Source organism: Aquila chrysaetos, chromosome 3, assembly GCF_900496995.4.
Source record: "Aquila chrysaetos chrysaetos chromosome 3, bAquChr1.4, whole genome shotgun sequence".
Classification (NCBI taxonomy): Eukaryota; Metazoa; Chordata; class Aves; order Accipitriformes; family Accipitridae; genus Aquila; species Aquila chrysaetos.
In genome coordinates this window covers 23327204-23346074 of record NC_044006.1, presented here as the reverse complement: position 1 = coordinate 23346074, position 18871 = coordinate 23327204, and the positions used below count along the sequence as shown (strand labels likewise).

The 18871-nt window shown below is 41.1% G+C and overlaps 1 protein-coding gene across 2 annotated transcripts in view; it reads right to left on the bottom strand.

Moving 5' to 3' along the window:
- Positions 1-385: 385 nt before the first annotated feature.
- Positions 386-18871, bottom strand: part of ULK4 (unc-51 like kinase 4) — a 264773-nt gene continuing 246287 nt past the window's right edge. For both annotated transcript variants that reach the window (XM_041122173.1, XM_030007779.2), the window contains 2 exons: positions 3793-3881; positions 386-798 (listed from right to left, as the gene is read on the bottom strand). In XM_041122173.1, coding sequence (XP_040978107.1) covers positions 714-798; positions 3793-3881 — 174 coding nt within the window. In that variant the 3' untranslated portion in view covers positions 386-713. The remainder of the gene's footprint in view (positions 799-3792; positions 3882-18871) is intronic.

The window sequence follows — 18871 nt, the reverse complement described above, 5'->3', positions numbered from 1 at the left end:
CTCGTTGTCTCACCTATTTTCAAAGAGGAGCTCCAGCCATGAGCCTTGGCAGCTGAGAAGGACACTCCACCAGTGCAGTTTAAGCTCTACAGTGCTAGGCAACAGAGGGGCTCGCAGTCTCACAACAAAAGCCCATGCTACTGGGTAAAAACCTGGTAAAATCTATCATCTCTACATGCCACATATACACACAGCCTCTCTGATCGCAGGGATTGGTTCTGGTTGCGAGAGGTGATGAATAGTGTCTTGATAAAAAGGTCTTGTCTAGTGCCAGTCATAGGCATGAGGTGACCCCTTAAGATAAACAGCCAGGGCATTCACCTGGTCCAAAAAGAAATGTTCATTTATCAACAGCAGCTTAAAATAGTGAAACACTTTATGTCTATACTGTGAAATAACTATACTATTTATTTAAGTTACACTTTTCAAATTTGCTGTCAAATACTTCAGCTACATCACGTAATGCCAGCAAGGTAAAGGAGTAACCAAGAATTCATCCTTACAGGGGTTTACAAAAAACAACCAACACCCCAAAACCAGTTTCCTTCCCTTCTTGAAGCCTCCCAAATTCCACACGTATGCCCATACATGGCTACAGCTCTGCTTGCTAAATTAGTTACGTCTGCTCTGCTGGTTTGAAGATGTTCCTGCGGGACTGCGGTGCTGAGCAGCGTACACAACGTGCGCGTTGTGGTAGGCTGGTCAAAAACAGTTCACTTGGTAGTCTTGATGTTCTCATGTCCCACCATTCTCAGAATTTCAAATGCCAAGGAAGCAACAGCAACATCAGCGTGAGAGCTAGGAATTAAAAACAGTAACATGTATTAGACAGGCTCAGGGGAAAACTTTTTGTTCAAATTCTGCATTTGCCTTTATGCTGGAAAATCCTCAATAGCCGTTAACTGCACTGTATACCCCACTTTTCTGTTAAGCAGTAACATGCAACTAGTGAGTCTGCCCTGTAGAACATTTTGTGTAAAAATGAATTTCAGCTCAAATTCACAGTTAACTGCTGCCTCACTCAATCTCTTCTGTAAAAAGAAGATATAATTTATCATGCCCCCCATGAATCTACACTCACACACTTCTAGCTTGACAGAAAGATGCGTTTTCACACACACAGCCCTCTCACTCCAGCGCTTGCTCCACGCAGGGAGGCAGTTCTACTCAAGGTGTTGTCCACCTCCTGCAAGGAGGACCAACTGCCCCACCACACAGAGCTCTGCAGGTTTGAGATTGCATAGTGGGGCCCTTTGCTTCCTCACCTAAGTTTTTATTATATGTATTTTGCCTAATTTCTCCTGGAAACACATGTTTTTTTTCTAGCATTGGAACAGAGGCTCTAATACATTGCTGCTAGTCCACAGAAACAAGTCTTTTTACTTTTATATAGACTACCATCCCTTACCTTTAGCTTAGAAAGGACACTAGCAGATGAATCTGCAACTTCCTCTGTTGCTGCTAATGACGAACACCTACCGACAGTCCATGCTTTGGGGAATGCAGAGCTAGCCAGGAAATCCAAATGATCAGTCCACACTAGGTAAGCCAATGTCTTAATCAGCAGCAGTTTAAACCAGAAAATTTAGTTATCTGAAACAAATTCATCTTGGCAACTGTCTTCACTGAAAAATAAATGGCTATGATCCCACATTTTAAAGCATAGATTTGATTCCACATAGCTACTAAGCAGAATGGGTTGGTTACATGTCACTCACTCTTACAACTGCCTGCTCTGACTAGCTGAGGATGTATCACAGAGATTGAGTCTGGCAATCCATGGCTGCTACATGGCAGCCGGAGAGCATTGAAAGCAGCTTGCAGTCCAAGCAGTGCCCCTCTCTTGGCACATCGCTGCTTGGCTGGTATCTTCCTCCTGCCACGCAGGCAGAGCAAAAGATGAGAAACCTGTCTGTAAAAACTGAGCAAAGCAAAACCACTGCTCTATCACTTCAACCCAGCGATAATATGTGGGTGGAAGGGCCTGGGAGTTTAGACTACTCAGACGATGGCTTAGCTCCAGGATCTCAGTTGTGGCCTTTTCTAAAAGGTTTCCAGTTCTGCATAAGACACAGAGAAGCTTCTTAACCAGGTTCAAAGCACAGGTGAGGAGACCAAGTTTATTAGGTCACAAGGCATATTCTGGGAAAGATGCCGCATAAGGGAGTCTGGGGAGATGGCAGAATATCCATAACCTCCGTGAACAAAATGGCCATTCAGCTAAACCTGATAAAGCTTGCTAGGCTTCTCCTGGCTGCCTGTTGCCAATTTATCCATGTCCGAGTCCATTACAGCCCCAAGATGCAGGCTGAATCCCTCTCAGTTTCCTCTGGAAGCAAATGGATATGGACATGTGTTCCCTAAAGATAGGGAGGAGGGGAAATGCAACCCGTGAGCTCTCAGGGGCTCCCCTGTTGCTGCTGCAGTGCGAGAACTCGGCACAGCAGAGGAACTTGGCTTACCCTAATGTATCAAAACACTTGTCACTGGCATCAGCTAGAATTTGGTCTGCTGAGCATCTGGTGTCAACTAAGAGCAAGTGCTGTTTATTTGGGGCTCTGTGTTATGTGGTTTTCTGAGCACAGAAATGTATAGATAACAATTAGAGGAAGCGACTGGGCTGTCTAATGCATCTAATGCTGAAGTGCTACAAAATAGTGTGAAAACTAGTTCTAAAAGAAGAAAACCCTGTCCTTCCTCACTATCATCTTCAGTGGTGATGCCAGTGTCTCCCTTGGGGAGAGCTGATGTTCTACTTTTTGATAATGTGTCATACAAAAACCTGTGAGTCAGCAGCTGAGTATGCCAGAGGGATGCAGACTGTTCTTGACAGGTTTGGTTAGTCCTCGATGTGCATCTCCTTGCACACACCATGTCCCAAAATTTCCTCTCCACATCTGCCCACATCCCCCCTTCCTTCCAACACAGGGTTCACCCTGCCATAATACCGAGGAGCCAATTTTCCTAAACAGCTGACGCATATTTGGGAGCACAAAGAACACCGAAAAGATTATCTTAGTGTTTCAAAAACTGATCTATAAACTACAATTTCTCTGAATTTTAGTTCAGCCAGGAATGAAATGCAGCCTAGCAGCCCATGGCAGGAGTGTAAGAATTGTTTTGAGGGGCAGAGAACAGTCATTCATTCATTCATACATCCAAGGGGGATTAGATGAGGGAAAGCCTATGGGAGGTGAGCTGAGGTTTGGCCAACTTGTTGGGACTAGCACCTCTGCTTTCACAGAGGAGGCCATGGCATTCCCCTAAGTGTCACGCCTTCTCAGAGAAGCCACAGGTATTCTCAAACAAAAGCAGTTCTGTTCTTCGGTTGTGCATTTGAAAGTAATCAGCTTGCAAAGTGCACCAAACACAACTACTTTAAAACAGGGCACAAACATCACACTGTGCATCTAGCCCACTCTGCCAAGAACCACTGACCAGTATCCAGTTATACAGACCAAGTGTTTGGAATAAAATAATATATTAAAAAAAGAAAACAAAACAAAAAAACAACCAACCAAAACTGACACTTGCACAGACATTGAGCCAGACTGTGCAGCACACTGCGGCTCGCCACAGCTGGGGATCAAAGCATGACGATGACGCGGCAGGAACTCCAGCAAGCTCTGAATGAGAGGAGTTTGGAGGAGAGCAGTGGGGAGGGGGGCCAGGGACAGAAACCTGAGAAGCTTATACTGCACAGAAGGCGATTACAGGAGAAGACCATTGCAGACAAAAGAGGAGATGAGTGCTCTCAGCCCTGGAAATTCTTGGAAGCCTGAGGGAACTCACCTGGCAGTTTGGGCCAGGCTCTCTAGAGTTTGGATAAGAGCATCGCCATCATTCTTCAGGCTCTCCGAGTGCTTCTTGTTTGAAGTTATCTGGAACAAAAAGAAAGAACTGTTATCAAAGGCTTAGCAAGAAATTCCTCTCTGTCATTTTTTGTGGGATAGGGGAGAGGGAAACAAGTTATAGCATTTATTACAATTGTAAATGGAATGTGACACTAAAGAGACCCAAGAGAAAGTGCCTTTTACTGAACAGGACTCAATTTTAGGCACAGACCATCTAAAATGTCTTGGCTTAATTAACGAGATTCACTCTTGTTCCGAGTCCCTGTATGTGTGCGAATTCACACACCACAGTCTGCCAATCCTGATTTCACCCTTAGTACCAATACATATACAAGCCCCATTTAGTCTGAATTCCAGGGAGATCTTGGGGAAGCAGTCACTTTCATTTCTCACTTCAGGGAAAAAATAACGAAGCTTGTATCAGCCTTCAGATCAGGACACGTGGGGTTTCTCTGAGAGGAGCCAGGTTAAAATCACTGCAATGGTAGCAGTTGCATATTGAAATTTTTCTTGCCCCTCATCAGTCATTAGGAATATTACCTGCACAGGACTGTCACCTACAGAGCAGGGGACTGAGTGACCAAAGATATATGCCCTTTTGTGTCAAGTGAATCCTGATTATAGCTGATTTTGCTGCTGGTGTGTTTTATCACACTAATCCGTAATGACTGGTTTATTGTTTCTCCAGCCTTAAGTAGTATAACTACGCAGCTCCAAGCGGCTGCACATTTCCTGACCAGTTAAGCAGGTGGATGGGAAGGTCACGGGGGACATGACATGAAGTTGCACAGCAGTGTAGCACAATCAGACACTGAATACTTGGCAACTTGCTGAAGAAGCTCTTGTAGCTCAAAAAATTACTGAAAAGAAGGCTTGCGTGTCAGTTCCTGCTTGCAAAGGTAAATAAATCTCGGCCAAAGAGAAAGGAAAAGCGGAGGACCAGAGCAGCCGATTATTTTGATACTGGAGGAGTTAATGCTTGAAACGATGACTTCTAATCCCAAAATCTGGCGAGGACTTTTAAGCTTTAGCATGCTGTGGCTGGCCCTATTTACCACGGATAAGCATCTGGGTGATATGCCTTCACATCTCCCTCTTAAATCACAAGCAAAACTGTATTTACAGCTGCCATCCCACCATAATTTATCAGCAATTCTGCAACAGCAGTGTCTCTACATCTATAATCACAACATCCTGTAGTTAAGCAGTAACAGGGAACAGGGACTTGTCTGAAGTAAACTAAAATGTGTCCCATGTGTTGGAAAAAAACTAGTGATTGCATTACCCAAGTACAAATCATTGGTAAATCCTGATTACAGGTCATTAAACCTTTTCACTCTCTTGAGGTTTGTATCTGACCCTTTCAGTTTATATTTCAGTAATCCATTCACGCATTAGGCACAGAAGACACTTTTTAATCTGGGTTCTGAAAGTGAGAACACCACCACACGTAACAGTAGCAATACAGTTGCAATACAGAGAGAAAAGTGCTTTCAGCACAAGACAGTGCTTTCTCTTCCTAAAGAGTGCTCATGCCTCTACCCAATACTTCCCCATAAGCTGCTGCCACGTCCTCTGCACTTGCCACATTCGTGCCCCTTGTTCATCCTGCATGCTTCAAAGAGCCAGAGGTCATGGGGGGAGGAAGGTCATTAGGACTGGGTCATGCTCCATAAAACTACAAGGTCAAATAAAGGTTACAGATCTCAAATTCTAATACAGCCTAACTCTTGGATACTGACATCTGTACAACCCTCATAGTCTTTTAACGAATTAGCCTTTGTGCATTATACGTAGAAAGAACATTCAAAATATGCTCAATACAAAATCTGGTAGCAACAATAAGTTTTAATTCTAAAATGCTCTATTATTTCAAACAATAACTTCAGCCAACTGAGTCATAGGGTCTGACTATGAGCTTGCCTGTGTTGCAGCATGCCTTGTGTCATTATTAAGAATACATCTCTGTGGATACAATGCAATTGAATGGAAAGGATTAAAACGGCTTTATATGCACAGAAATCGTAACGGACAGGAACAGAAAGACCCATGAGATCATCTCCCCCATCTCCCTATTATACTTCACTGTTCACAGCAGCTTTCGGCCACAAGCAATGGGGCTTCTGCACTACCTATCCATAGGGGCTACTCCCCTATCTAATAAAATGCTTCAATAAGATCCTTTCAGCAGTAAAAGTGGTACCACAAGGAGGGAGAGGATCAGGCCTTTAACATCATGAGCAGCCTGCAGACTGTTTCAATGAAGTCTAAAATGAATTTAGGAGACATTTTCTCTAGAGCATCAGCTAACAGTTTCACACAAGCCAAGGGGTGTTGATGAAGAACAGACCCATCCAGCTGGCAGTGCCACCTGCACACACAAATGGAGAACTTGCACAGACAAAACGTGGCTGTACAGATTTACACAGGCAGCTTGGGTTTCCCCACCCCGCTCTCCATCACTGGTGTCCAGAAGACTGCTTTCTGTCTACCACCAGGCATCCACACCACGGGCCTGGGAGAGGATCGACGCTGTGGTAGCAGGAGAGCTGTAGGTTGAATATCGGGTCAGCTGCCAGTGCCCTGTCCTCGACCGCAGCTGCCTACGTTTTTTTTTGTCAGTACTCCCATGCTGCTGCTGCTCTGACCGCTAGCATTTATTTGCCCTTTCTGTCAGGCTGCGTAGTGGATCTGATTGCTACCTGAGTGATCAGAAGATCTCTCGCATATGACAGATTACATCCTGCTTCACATAAAGTTCATGAGAAATATTGTCTGAATCACTGTTCGCTTTCAAGACCCAAGATAAAACTTTGCCCAAGTTTCTTATTTAAAAATTGTTCCCGTTTTGTCTTTGTTTTGTTCCATAGATAAATTATGACAGGACATAAAACCATCAGTAACCAAAATTTTATAAATTAATGTATTTTTCACTTAGTTTGTTATTTTTTTCTTCTATCCAGCATTGCTGTGCCTTTTATCCACACCAGTTCTAGTTCTCATTCACTTGGAATTTTAACAACTAGTTTAATGATCTCTTGTAGTATTGCTATTTGTTAGGGCTGGCTACAACACATATTCAATGACATAATCAATAGCTATTCCTTTAATTAAAAATGTAATTAAATCTCAGTTTAGTTTTACACTTACTGCAATTTAACAAGAATTTCAAAATTACTTTTCTTTGTGAAGCCAATACCCATCCAGCAGCTTTCCTTCCTTCAATTCTATTAAACAAGGATGAGCCATAAGGAGTACCATAATTGATATGTAAAGATCAGTATTTCCTAAAATTTAGGATAGTTGTTCAGGTATTACGGTGCTGCTAAAGGTGAGTGCAGGAAAAGATATATTATAAAACATTCTTGGTCTAAGAAGTTATTTTTGCAATTCAAGTTTCACAAAAGCATGGAAACTTAAGGGACGATTACTTTTCTTAGTTCATAATACTGAACTGCTTTCTCTGATTAGTCATAACTCACATTTTGTAATTTATGACCAAGTTAAATGACCTAAGTAGTGAACTACTCTCTCACCATTTTGAAGAGAAAGAAATTCTCCTGCTTTGGTGAGGTTTCCAGTAAACTGTAAGCTTGATGTCTGTGAAGTAAACTGGGAAATAATGCAAAATATTGATTGGGTAAAAATAAGGATCTTTTTATATGAAACTTTTTTTCAGTTGAAGAAAGGCCTCAGGAGCATATTCAGCTGTACCTTCAAGTGTTATCTTCTCAAATAAACAACCACTGGAGATGTTTAACATTTCCACGCTCAACAGCTGCTTTTCTACAAGCCATCACCGTGTCTCTATACACAGATAGAGCATTTATGAAATGCCTAGCTTGTTTCTCACAAACTGGCTTTTTGTCTTTCCCAAACACACATATTTTAACCTCATAAAGTGATGCTCCCTTACTTTTTCCTCAAAATTTAATACAATTAAGCTAATTACCTTTGCAGGATTAGTTAGCTCAAGTTCTCGCTCAACTTTACCGACACTGGCTGAAAGCAGCCTCACAGGTAACATGGGAGCTGCTGTGGGCTGGTTTATCAGAACCACTAGATACCTGTAGGTCCAACATTAGCATCACCCAAATATCGACACATGCTGTGAATAAAGAACCACTTATCCCCAGCTGGAGGCTTTTCTGTGAATGGGAGTTGCATCTTCATCTAACACAGCAGTAAAACCAACCAGCAACATATTTTTTTCTGTGCACTAACTGGGACCCTATGTAGGACATGAAATATATTTTAAAAAATTAAGTTTTCAGAATAAAAAAAATCGAAGTATTAAGCACACTCCTATTGCCATCTAGACGCTATTTCAAATAATGTCTTCATAGTAAGTGCTGTCCCTGCAATTTTAAATGTGCATCTCAGACTTCTCATTCCTGCTTCCACCTGTGACTGGCTGAAGGCACCATCAGTAGGACACAGAGCCTTTCGTCCCCACTCAGAGCTGCTGCTTCAAATGCCACCCCAGCTACTAGTGATTGAAAGTTGATGGCTATTCACCGCTGCTTAGTGTGACCTTATTCCCATTTTTTAAGGAACAAATGTCACAAAATATAGTGGTGTCAAAAACATTGCTATAGCTGACATGACAGCCCAGCAAATAAGGCAATGGGACAGTAACTTCAGAAATGAGGCACAATGCCTGGGCTGGAGAAGAAAACCTTCCAGCTCTGCAGCCCATCTTATACCTCTTGCAAGGCATTTAATGGTACTTATCCTCCCAGGCTGTCAGCACTGAGCTATTCACAAGCACAGCAGCAATCAAATAAAACACACCACTTGGTTTGTCATTCACAACTCATGATGACATGGCCAGAAATATGCAGCCATTCCTTCTTAACAGAGGAGCACGATAGCCAAGAATACACTGCAAACACAGACTCGTTCAGGTGAGCATCTATATGAAATAAACCCCACAGATCCATTGATTGTGTTCAAACTTACTAAATAAAAATATTTCTTTCACTATAAGTCCCTCTCCAAGCATATACATTAAGCTGGCAGTGCCCAGAGGAGGTATAACAAACGAATCCATCACTTCCCACGACAGATCAAACAGATCCGTCGCTTCTGCAGGCCTGCACACTTCTTACCCTTACAAAGTAATGTAACCCTACCTTTGCATAATGAAGGGCCAGACCCAATAAAGCATTTGGAACCTATAAAGCAGAGGCTATAACGATTACATTTTAGGTGTCAGCCACCAAAGAGGAATCCCAAGCAGAGACTGAAATACCCGCACCGTGCATGGGGAGTGCGTAGTTGCTGAAGGGCATGGAAACCTGCATGTTGAGCACAAAGTTATCTGAATTCCCTCTCCTCTCTGGAGCTCAGACTGCCAATATGGCAAACAAAAACTCACGGTCTAACAGCCGAGACCACAACTCCAACCCTTTTCTCAGTGACCTCACAGCTGGCTACAGACTCCCATGCTCTCCTGTAGTCCTCTCCCCTTTTCTAGGCAAGTGAAGGTCACATTTTTGTCGCTGCAGCACAGTTTCCACTGGATGGGGAGAGGCAGGGAGGTTTGGATGGTTCCACGCAGTGAGTGAATAACACCACAGCACAGGGGACTTGGCAGGAAGGCAAGAGGCAGTGTGGCTCTCCAGGTCGGAGAAGTTAAGCATGAACTCCCATTTACCAGGGAGCACTCTAGCTATTAGGCCAATTTTATATCTGTGGCAGGAATTTTGTAAAAAATAAAACCAAAACAACTAAAACCAGCAACAAAAATCCCAGATATATACAGTGGGTTTTTGTGAGGTGTTTAATCTGGCATTTGCTAGACATGCTCTCAGCAGGTACCTGGGATTGGACCCTTCAACATGCTAAGGTGCAACCAATTTACAGGTGGTTTAATGAAAATTAATGGTAACTCTTGCCAGGCTCTGCAAGTGTAGCAGAGGAACACACAAGGACAGCGTGCTTGCAGAGACACTGCACGCTCACGAGGATGGCCGTGAGTTATTTTTGCTCTCCATAACGTATGAGAGCTCATTCTAAAAGGGTAAAAACCTTCCTGGCATTCCCCTCCATCACAGCATGCTTCCTTGCTGCTCTTCCCTCTACTCATGGTTCAGCCGGAGGCAGACAGACACAGAATGTGTGTGGGAAGAACAAATCAAGTCGGACAAGTTATATTTATGTTACTAATTACCAACTCATTTGAACAGGCCTGAGCAATGCTGCTGGACCATAAAAACAAGAAATGAAAGTTACAAAAGCATGAGTGTTCCAGGTGTGCTTTGGCAAGCATATTGCAGTCAGGGATTGCAGACACACAATTACAAAGACTTTGTGGCCTTCAGATCCTGCAAATACATGTGAAAACAAGCAAGTATCTGTGACAAAAAAACCCTACATCAGACAGCTTAGCTCTAATTTGAGAGTTCAAAAATCTTTTTTTTTTTTCCTCTTTATGGATAAAATTCTTGTTCCACTGAAGTCAGCAGCAAACTCCTTTTGACTTTGATAAGGCCAAGATTTCATTTGACGTGTTTTGTTTTCTTCTAATTTGTATGTGTGCGCAGGTTTATTCTAAGTTCAAAGCAATTTCCACCGGTAACTTGGAAACGTACCAGTTTCCCGGCAGTCTGAAAGCTACGCTGTCTCAAGGACTCTTCACAGAGAGACAAGGAATGTCTCCCACATGCTATATAATGGTTAATTGATTTTGGACGTTTCTTGACACCTTCCACTTTGAGGCTATTCTCTGCCCTTCAGCGTATACCTAACGCACACAAAGGCATGCTCCGTGGTTGTTGTAAAGTTGTAAAATTACCAACTCTAAGGAGCATTGTCTAAGCATAAGAGAAGATTCGTAAAACCGTGGGGTAATTATTGAACGGAAGACTGCTGTCTTATTTGATTTTTTTGATTTGGTTTTTATTGAGAGCAGTGTCCTTAGCTCGCTTTCAGGAAATACAAGATGTCTTTATAACCCAGAAAATATCCATTATCACAGCTTCCATCCTCTGTAACTAGTGAGTTTAAAATATTTGACTTAACAGAACTGGATAGGGCAACCTCTTCACATCCTTTAGAACCAGCTGTCCACAGCAACTTCATTAGCAAAAGTAGACGACAGTCCTGTCTGGCAAAAGGCGTCTCAAGGTGCTACAGGAGACTTCCACATAGTGTTGCAATGTTGACAAGTTACGCATGCTCATAAGCCAGCCCAACATCAATATGACATTAAAAATAAACACTTGCCACCCCGTTGATGGTGATCTCATCCACAAACACGGGTTCATCTGTCACCTGCATGCCAACGACTGCCTGAGGTACCACTTCAGACTAGTTTCACTCTGTCTAAACAATGATCCCAGCCGACCTCAAACATCAGGTTTAGCAAAATAGGAGCACATCCTGAGCTTACACAAACGTCGCAAGTCCCTCAGATCCCTCTTCCCGCAGCTCGTAGGCAGCTGCCTGTCCTCACCTTGCTGGATCTGTTGAGACCACCACCTCCCAGGTACGCTTTACCCTGATGGTCTCTTACGACTTCCCCCCTTACAAAAGGAACAGGGAAATCCACTAGAATAATTTTTCACTACCACAGCAGGTCCAATTTAGGCTTAGATCCTATGTTTATGTTCCTTTAGGATCTATTACAGAGGCTCCTGGTTGTCTTAGAGCAAAAAACCCTAAAAGCAGTTATGAACCCACACTAAAACAACACACAGATTCTCTGCGTATCTAGATTTCCCCTCAAGTTCATCATTCCCTGGATCTCTCATATGCAAATGTCCTTCATAGTCTCTCTTTCTCCTCATCAGCTTTTCTCCCAAAATAGCTTCTGACAATGAGCTCCCAATCCCTCTTAAATGTTGATTCCCCTTTTTTCCAGTGCCTCTGTCTTTTATTGCCTAATAATTCAAGTCGTGAATAAGATCCCTGAATTTCAGCATCTGTCATCCCTTATATCTCCCTGTAAAATCACAAAAGAGTCTGACTGCAAAGTTTTTTTGGACTTATATCTGACTTTCATTGATATGCTCCATGGGTTAGGGATGGCCACCTTTTCTTTTCATGTACATGTTCTTTTCATGTTCATCTAGTACACCTTAACCTAGCTCTTTCACTGACATATTTCGTGCTATGACAATTCAAATAACTGCAAATATTTATACACGTCTAAGGGTAAGAATCATTACTACAGATAACTCATCTTCTCACTATTAGGAAAACCAGTGACACCCAGAACATACTGAAAAGTGCTGACCTTTAAATGGCAACTACCACACAGGAGAAGTATACAAGCAACCAAGCAATTACCAATTTCATAAATGCTTTTATATCCAAGGACACAAACCCTTGAGCAGCCATGCCTGTGATGCTCAGGTGAACTGGCCAAACCCCTAGGAACCTCCAAGAAGTTGCAATTTACTGAGGAATTTGAGTTTTAATGCATATAGTCTCCAAAAAATAATACCTCCAACTTAACATTGTGCCTTGTCCTGCTCTAAAATGCTTCTCATAAAGATAAAAGACTACTATGCCTTGACAAAGGCAGTGTGATGTGAACAGATACTGTCAAAGTTGTCCTTCTACAGATCTATCGGTGCAATTCAAATCTGATCTAGTATACAAAATCGCTAGCTTCCCCTGAGCAGAACCTTTATATGACATTGATTAACTTTCATGGAGGATGAAACAAAATTGGAAAGTTCATGCTCACTTTGGTCATAATCTGGACTTGAACACAAGACTCCAACAACTAAAAATCTGTACAACTTGACTTAATGTGTTAGATTTTACCATTCCAAGAAAAGCAGGAATATGATGAGTTAAATTAAGAACTAACACAGATTATGAAAAATACGTACTTAAAGAATAAAAAGAGTAGCAAAATCTTGTTAGAAAATCATTATGAACTATGATTTTGAGCTAAATATTAAAGCATTAAACATTTGTTCCTTTGTAGCCCCTATAGACTCAGTTTCTATGGACACATAAAACTTGGACATAGAACCCTTGAAGTTTTCCTTAAGTACCAAATATGGATAGTCTCTCATACTGAAAAAAAGACAAAAAAAAGCTCTGAAGATTTTTTATTAGGGGAAAAAAAGCATCATTATATTTATGCTTTATGTAAAAAGCAACTAGGAATGTAAATGACTGAACAGGGATGTAAGTCTATAAAACACCAATTTCTGAGGAAAATTATGCTTTATGTAATGGTTCAATTTCCATAAAATTGTAAAAACTGTCATAAAACCAAATGGACTTCTGAAATCGATGCTTGCTTATTGTCATGTGACAGATGGCTCTGACTGCCTGGCAGAGAGCAAACAGCTACCTAGTTGGTCCTCACTGACCTCAGAGAGAATCGTTTTGGTCTATTCACGTCTTTTTTTTAACAAGTCCAGTTGCATTTAAGTATCTTTATGGCAGCTAGTAAGTCATCCATGCACAATTACAGAGAGGAGGTCAAAAGGAAGTAATAGCAATGAGCCCAACAGATGACACAGCTAGGCAATCTCAACAGTATTGCACTATGTAAAATTACAGTGTACTGAAACACCAAATGAGTCCAGCAATTCTTTTGTGCCCACAGAAAAAATGAATTAGGACTCCATAATGAAAACAACAGTGATAGTCACTGGGAATTACACTGGCCTTGAATTATGAATCGAATAAACAGGTTGCAGGTTTCAGAACTGCCAGTTTCACTGTACAACCCGAAGGAAAACATCTGTCCGTGTGAAAAGAGAGCAGATTTCTCATTGTTGACTACAGCAGCATTCCTTTTCAGACAGCTCCTGTATCTATTCATAATCATACTGGGCTCCCAGTACCCAAATATTAGCACAGTGCTAATCGTTGGGGGGGTGGGTGTCTCGGAAAGCAAACATGTTCCAAACAAGGGGGTAACTAACTTCCGCCAGGAACATGAGTACGCAGTATGCCAGCCACTGGAATAAAGAATAAAGACTTGTCATTCTTGCTGCTCTCTGAAATTAAGAGCAGGTCCCATATTTGATTCTCCCTCCACCCCATCAGCATCGTTAAAGAGCAGCTATTGCAGACTGACTGAATACTTTAATGGCAGTTGTGAAAACAACCATCAACCAAAATGTCAGCCCAAATCTGCACTTAGCACAGACGCACATATACTTCCAGACTTACACTGCTTATTCTAAATAAACACAGTAAGATTTAATTCAGAATGAAGAGTTCAATAGGCCAAGTTGCGAGTAAGCGCTCACAGTTACTTCAGAGGTCGTCCCCCCTCACCACGTCTTGCACTGCAGGTAACCACAAGTCCTCAGCACATTCATGGTCTGGTTTTTGTCAACACTTGCCATTTCATTAAGTTGTGTTTGGTCTCCACATGCTTCACCCTTTATGAGCCCTGCCTGTTCTGGTGACATCAAGAAACTAGTGATTTGAGAATTTCATATCGATTTTCCTCTCCCTACCTCAACTCACATACACCCACACTTGGCTGACTATCGCAGTTTCAGCAGCGACTGGCAGGAACAGGTTCCTCAGTAGCTTTCCTCCGCTCTTATCAATTCATTGAGTTCCAGCTCCTGGCCACCTGTGCATAAGAGAAACTCTTACAGCTACCCCCAACATAACACCATTTTACTGTTCTTTATAATAATATTTCAAAATACAGATGAATATAAAGACAGCGGAGTTTCTTTGCTGCAACTGCAAAAACAAACAGGCTCTAAGACAAGGTTAAATGATTTACAGCAGAAACTTGCAAAGAGAAGATAAATCACCTTCTTCTCTCAATACAGTGCTGTACAGTCATCTTCATCTTTTCTTATCAGCAGCCATTTCCAACAGCTGCAAGAAGTGCTCTTATTATGCTAGGGAGCATGAAGGATCAAGCTCTCCAACCTGGCAGTCTTCTATCAACAATAAAAGAAAAAGATACAAAGACCGTAAGTCCAACATGATGTCACTAACCAGTGACATGAATGGCAATGTACTGCTTTACTGTTAATAAAAGAAGTCAGGGAAGACCAAGGCTTATTTTATTTAAGGATAAACTCAAGTAGCTGGTAACTCATCACCGACAATATAAAAAGAAGGGCAATGCATGACAACTCTGCATAATCCTTCACAACAGATGGAGTGAGGGGAATGAGACTAGCTGTTTGTGCAGGTGGTGGGCATGGGAATGACAATTTTGTCCTACTGCAGCTGCCCAGTTGTGATCACCAAACTGGGACAACGCAAGGAGGAATATATCACAGTGTCAAGAAATGAATGTAGAAGTTACAAAATATCTGCTTAAATTGTTCATCCTCTCCACGTAGAAGGCTGTGTCTGGCACTGTTACCACAGATACTCCAGCTTATCTTCTCCTTTGCGTAGTTAAACAAATTTTAGCTAAATTAAAGTCATGCAATTAAGAAAAGAGTCAAACAATCACAAGTATTTGAGTTAAAGCAGTTTAAGAAATTACCAACCACTTCACTAGAATGTGAAATCTAGGTATATATGCACCCACTAAAGAGCAACGTTAAGTGGGCTGGCTTGAACCACCACTGTTCGTGATTTACACTAACCTATTTTACTCCACGCTGTAAAAGACTGGGGTGCCCATAGTCAGCTGTGTTATTTCAGGCAAGTCAGTATTAATTTCCAACTGAGCAGGCAACAGGTCCCTCAACTCCTCTGCCTTGATAGCACCGTGACGGATGTCCTTATTTTAAAAGCTCACTAAATGTTACACTTCTGAGCAAGAAATTGCTATCAACAGAGGAAAGATGCTAGCACATTTGTTTGTAATGCATCCTTATTTTTATAAAACATATTTGAATTGACATTAGTTATGTCATCAGTTAGCTATGCTGTCCAAAAGGGTTTTGTTGGGTTCAGTTGCCATGGTTTTAAAAAAAAAAGAAAAAAAAAAATTAAAAAAAAAATCACTGCCCCACCTGTCTGCTCCATTTCATTGCTAGGGGTTCCTGTCCCCAGAGCAGGAAGGATAAGATCCCTCTTCCTGTCTCACTTGCTCTGGCTCACAACTTGCCCTGTTAGCTTGAACAGCTGATGAAGGTGGGCCCACACTAACACGGGGCTGAGACACATTGCCAGGTCCATTGAGTCAGGACAGCAGAGAGGCGGGAGAGCAAAGCGGGGTGCAGTGCAGCCAGCACCTCAGAGCCTTGAGCATGAGCTCACGGACTTTTGTCATTAAAAGGTGGAGATGAAGAGGTGGAAAGCTGAAAAGATAAAACTTTCAGCGAAGAAGTAAGTCCACAACAAAGGGAGAGTCTGTACTTCCGTAAACACAAAATCTGCTGAATTCCCAAAGAAGAAATCTTTTTTCCTATAGGAAGTAAACAGTTTAATTTGGATAGGAAAACATTCTCTGGAAGACAAACTGACTGTTTCTCTTTGTAACTCTGTAATACAGCAGAGACTGACCTTTGCATCCTCATTTTGATGCTTATCTTGAACAAACAGCCTAGAAGTCAATGTCTACTGAGAAAAAATTAGGGAAGTGACTTTTCTCTAAAAGTGCAGAGCAAGTCCTAGGGAAAATTTTAATAAATATGAGTCCAGCTGCTGTGGCTGAATGTTAACCAGCTTTGTGATGCAGTGTTTATTTGGCCTTGAAGTGCTTGCTAAGACAAGTTAAACTTCAATCTTGAATTATACGATTAAATCTTTCAGGGAGAAAGTGATCCTTTGTAGCTTTTGTTATCTCAAAATACGTTATATTTCAGTATCAGCAGAACAACAAACATTTTCTTATTTTATACATGCATTGGCTTTTTGCTTTTATCTCGTGGGTGAATTTAGGGTTCAAGGAATGGATACCACTGACTAAAGGCAATCTTAATGAACGCAGGGGTTCTGACAAACTTCTCCTATGCAGATTGGGCAGTGAACCTTACACCCAGCTTACAGCACTGCCACTTTCGAAGTCTTGGCTTCAGTTGAATAGACAATCGTATCGAACTGTGTACAAAATGGCTACCGACACCCCAGCTTTGAGCTATGTTCTAATCGGGATATGAACTGGATATTTTTTCCTCTCATTTTCTTTTTGACTGTGGAAAAAAAACTATAAAGTACTATTATCACATGGTAATACTCATAATAAATATGCACAGATTAAAAATAAAGCATTTTTAACTTAATAAAGCAGTTTGTTTTCTCTTAGAGGTTTCAAGTTGAAAATCCTCAGACATTTTTGCTCATCAGCAGCTAATTGCATCATTGTTTTGCATTTGCTATTGCACAACTACCATGAACAAGGTGTGCCTTAAAATTAGATGTTGCAGCCCATACACTTAACCTGATTAGGTCAATAATTTAAATATTAACACAGTTACAGAACTGAAAGCAAACAGATTCGTGTTAAAAAAAAGTCATTACATGCTCTTACATTGTATTCTTCTGAGAACACAGGACTTAATGTTTTCAGATGCAGAATGAGCATCTGGATGTGTGCCACAAGATACTGCCTTTGCTCCTATACCCTCCGTGGCCGTCAATCTTGTAGCTCTGTCCTCCAGGACGAGGTAACTGAGTCACAGTGCAAACTTAATCACATCACAACACAAAGCTGATGTGATGATATCATTACTGTTCCAGGAAAAGGAATAAACTCCATTCCTATTTACACCAGCAAATCTAGCTTTCAGCAAAGACCTACAAAGGCCCTGACCACATAACACAGAGAACAAGTAACATGAGTGGCACCCTATTAAGGAAACTACTAACGTACCCGAGATAGTGACATTGAGACTTTTAAAGAAAGTCTCAGTGCTTTGTCAGAGGATTTTTGAATTTGAAAGGAGTTTTGAAGTTTAACCAAATCTATGATCCTTTTTGGTAAGGTTAAGGTACCTGGAAGTTGCCTTTATGTCAAGGTAAAAATAATTTTGTACATTAAAGAAGAGATTTATTGGACTATTTCAAGCACTCAACCCAATCTAAATTGTCTAGGAGGTTTGTTTTGAAGCTCTTCACCCTTTTTTAAATACTGTCTTTGGATTATTTTCTAGCATAGTATCAGACATGCAGAAACAAAATCTAAAATGACTAAATCTGACTTAAAAAGAATACCTGTCTGATCAAAGCCTCTAGCTCACCTGTGTTGGTTTTGGTTGTTGTTTTTTTTTTTTAAACTAACTAGCAGGAAAAGTCTTATCTTCTAAGAGTTGCACGTAAAACTGATTGCTTATAAAGATTTGAAGAATGATTGGGATTATCATTCTAAAACAGCACCCAGGGGAACTGGGTGGATCAAGAGATTGCTAATGAGATATCGAGTCTTTCACATCTAAACTGCTGATGTAAATTCAATCCAAGACAAAGATCCCCCAACTGGTGGACATCTGGTGATCCGTAAGAAATGAGGTGATGTTTTCACTCTATTCTTAGAAGGTACATGTTTTAAGAGCACTGAACTGCCAGCAAAATTGGCACTCTTTGCAGTGAAACCAAGGAATGAATTGACAATGAAACAATTTAAATTAACTTTTATCCCTCAATACAGTAATATAAAACAAGGCTTTGTCTTTCTGGATCAGGTTTAGATCACAATTACTTTCCCCAACCCGCTCAAAATAAAAGTTTCAGCCTCTAAGACTGTTACAGTAAATTCAAATGAAACATTTTAGTAAGGTAAAAATTATTATTTAAGTTCCAGAGTAGCTATATTGGGTTTTAATGACTTATAATTTACAGAAAGGCCAATGGTAGATGTTAATGAGTGACTCAGACAACTTTCTATTACACTTTTCTGCAGGGGCACTCATTATCACATGTCAGTTGCTCAGAACATAGCACTGTAGTCCTCCCTCTTATTTAATAAAAGCAAATAAATAATTTCCAATAATTGATGTACTCAGTGCATTTAGACCCTAGTTTCACTCATAAATTACAGTAAATGTATCATTTTAATTAACTTACTAGTCATAGCTGCTCTACAGATGTTTTGTTTGTGAACTATTTGCATCTCTTATTACTGTGATTCTTGATTTACTAATGGGATTTGTGACAGATCAACTGTATGA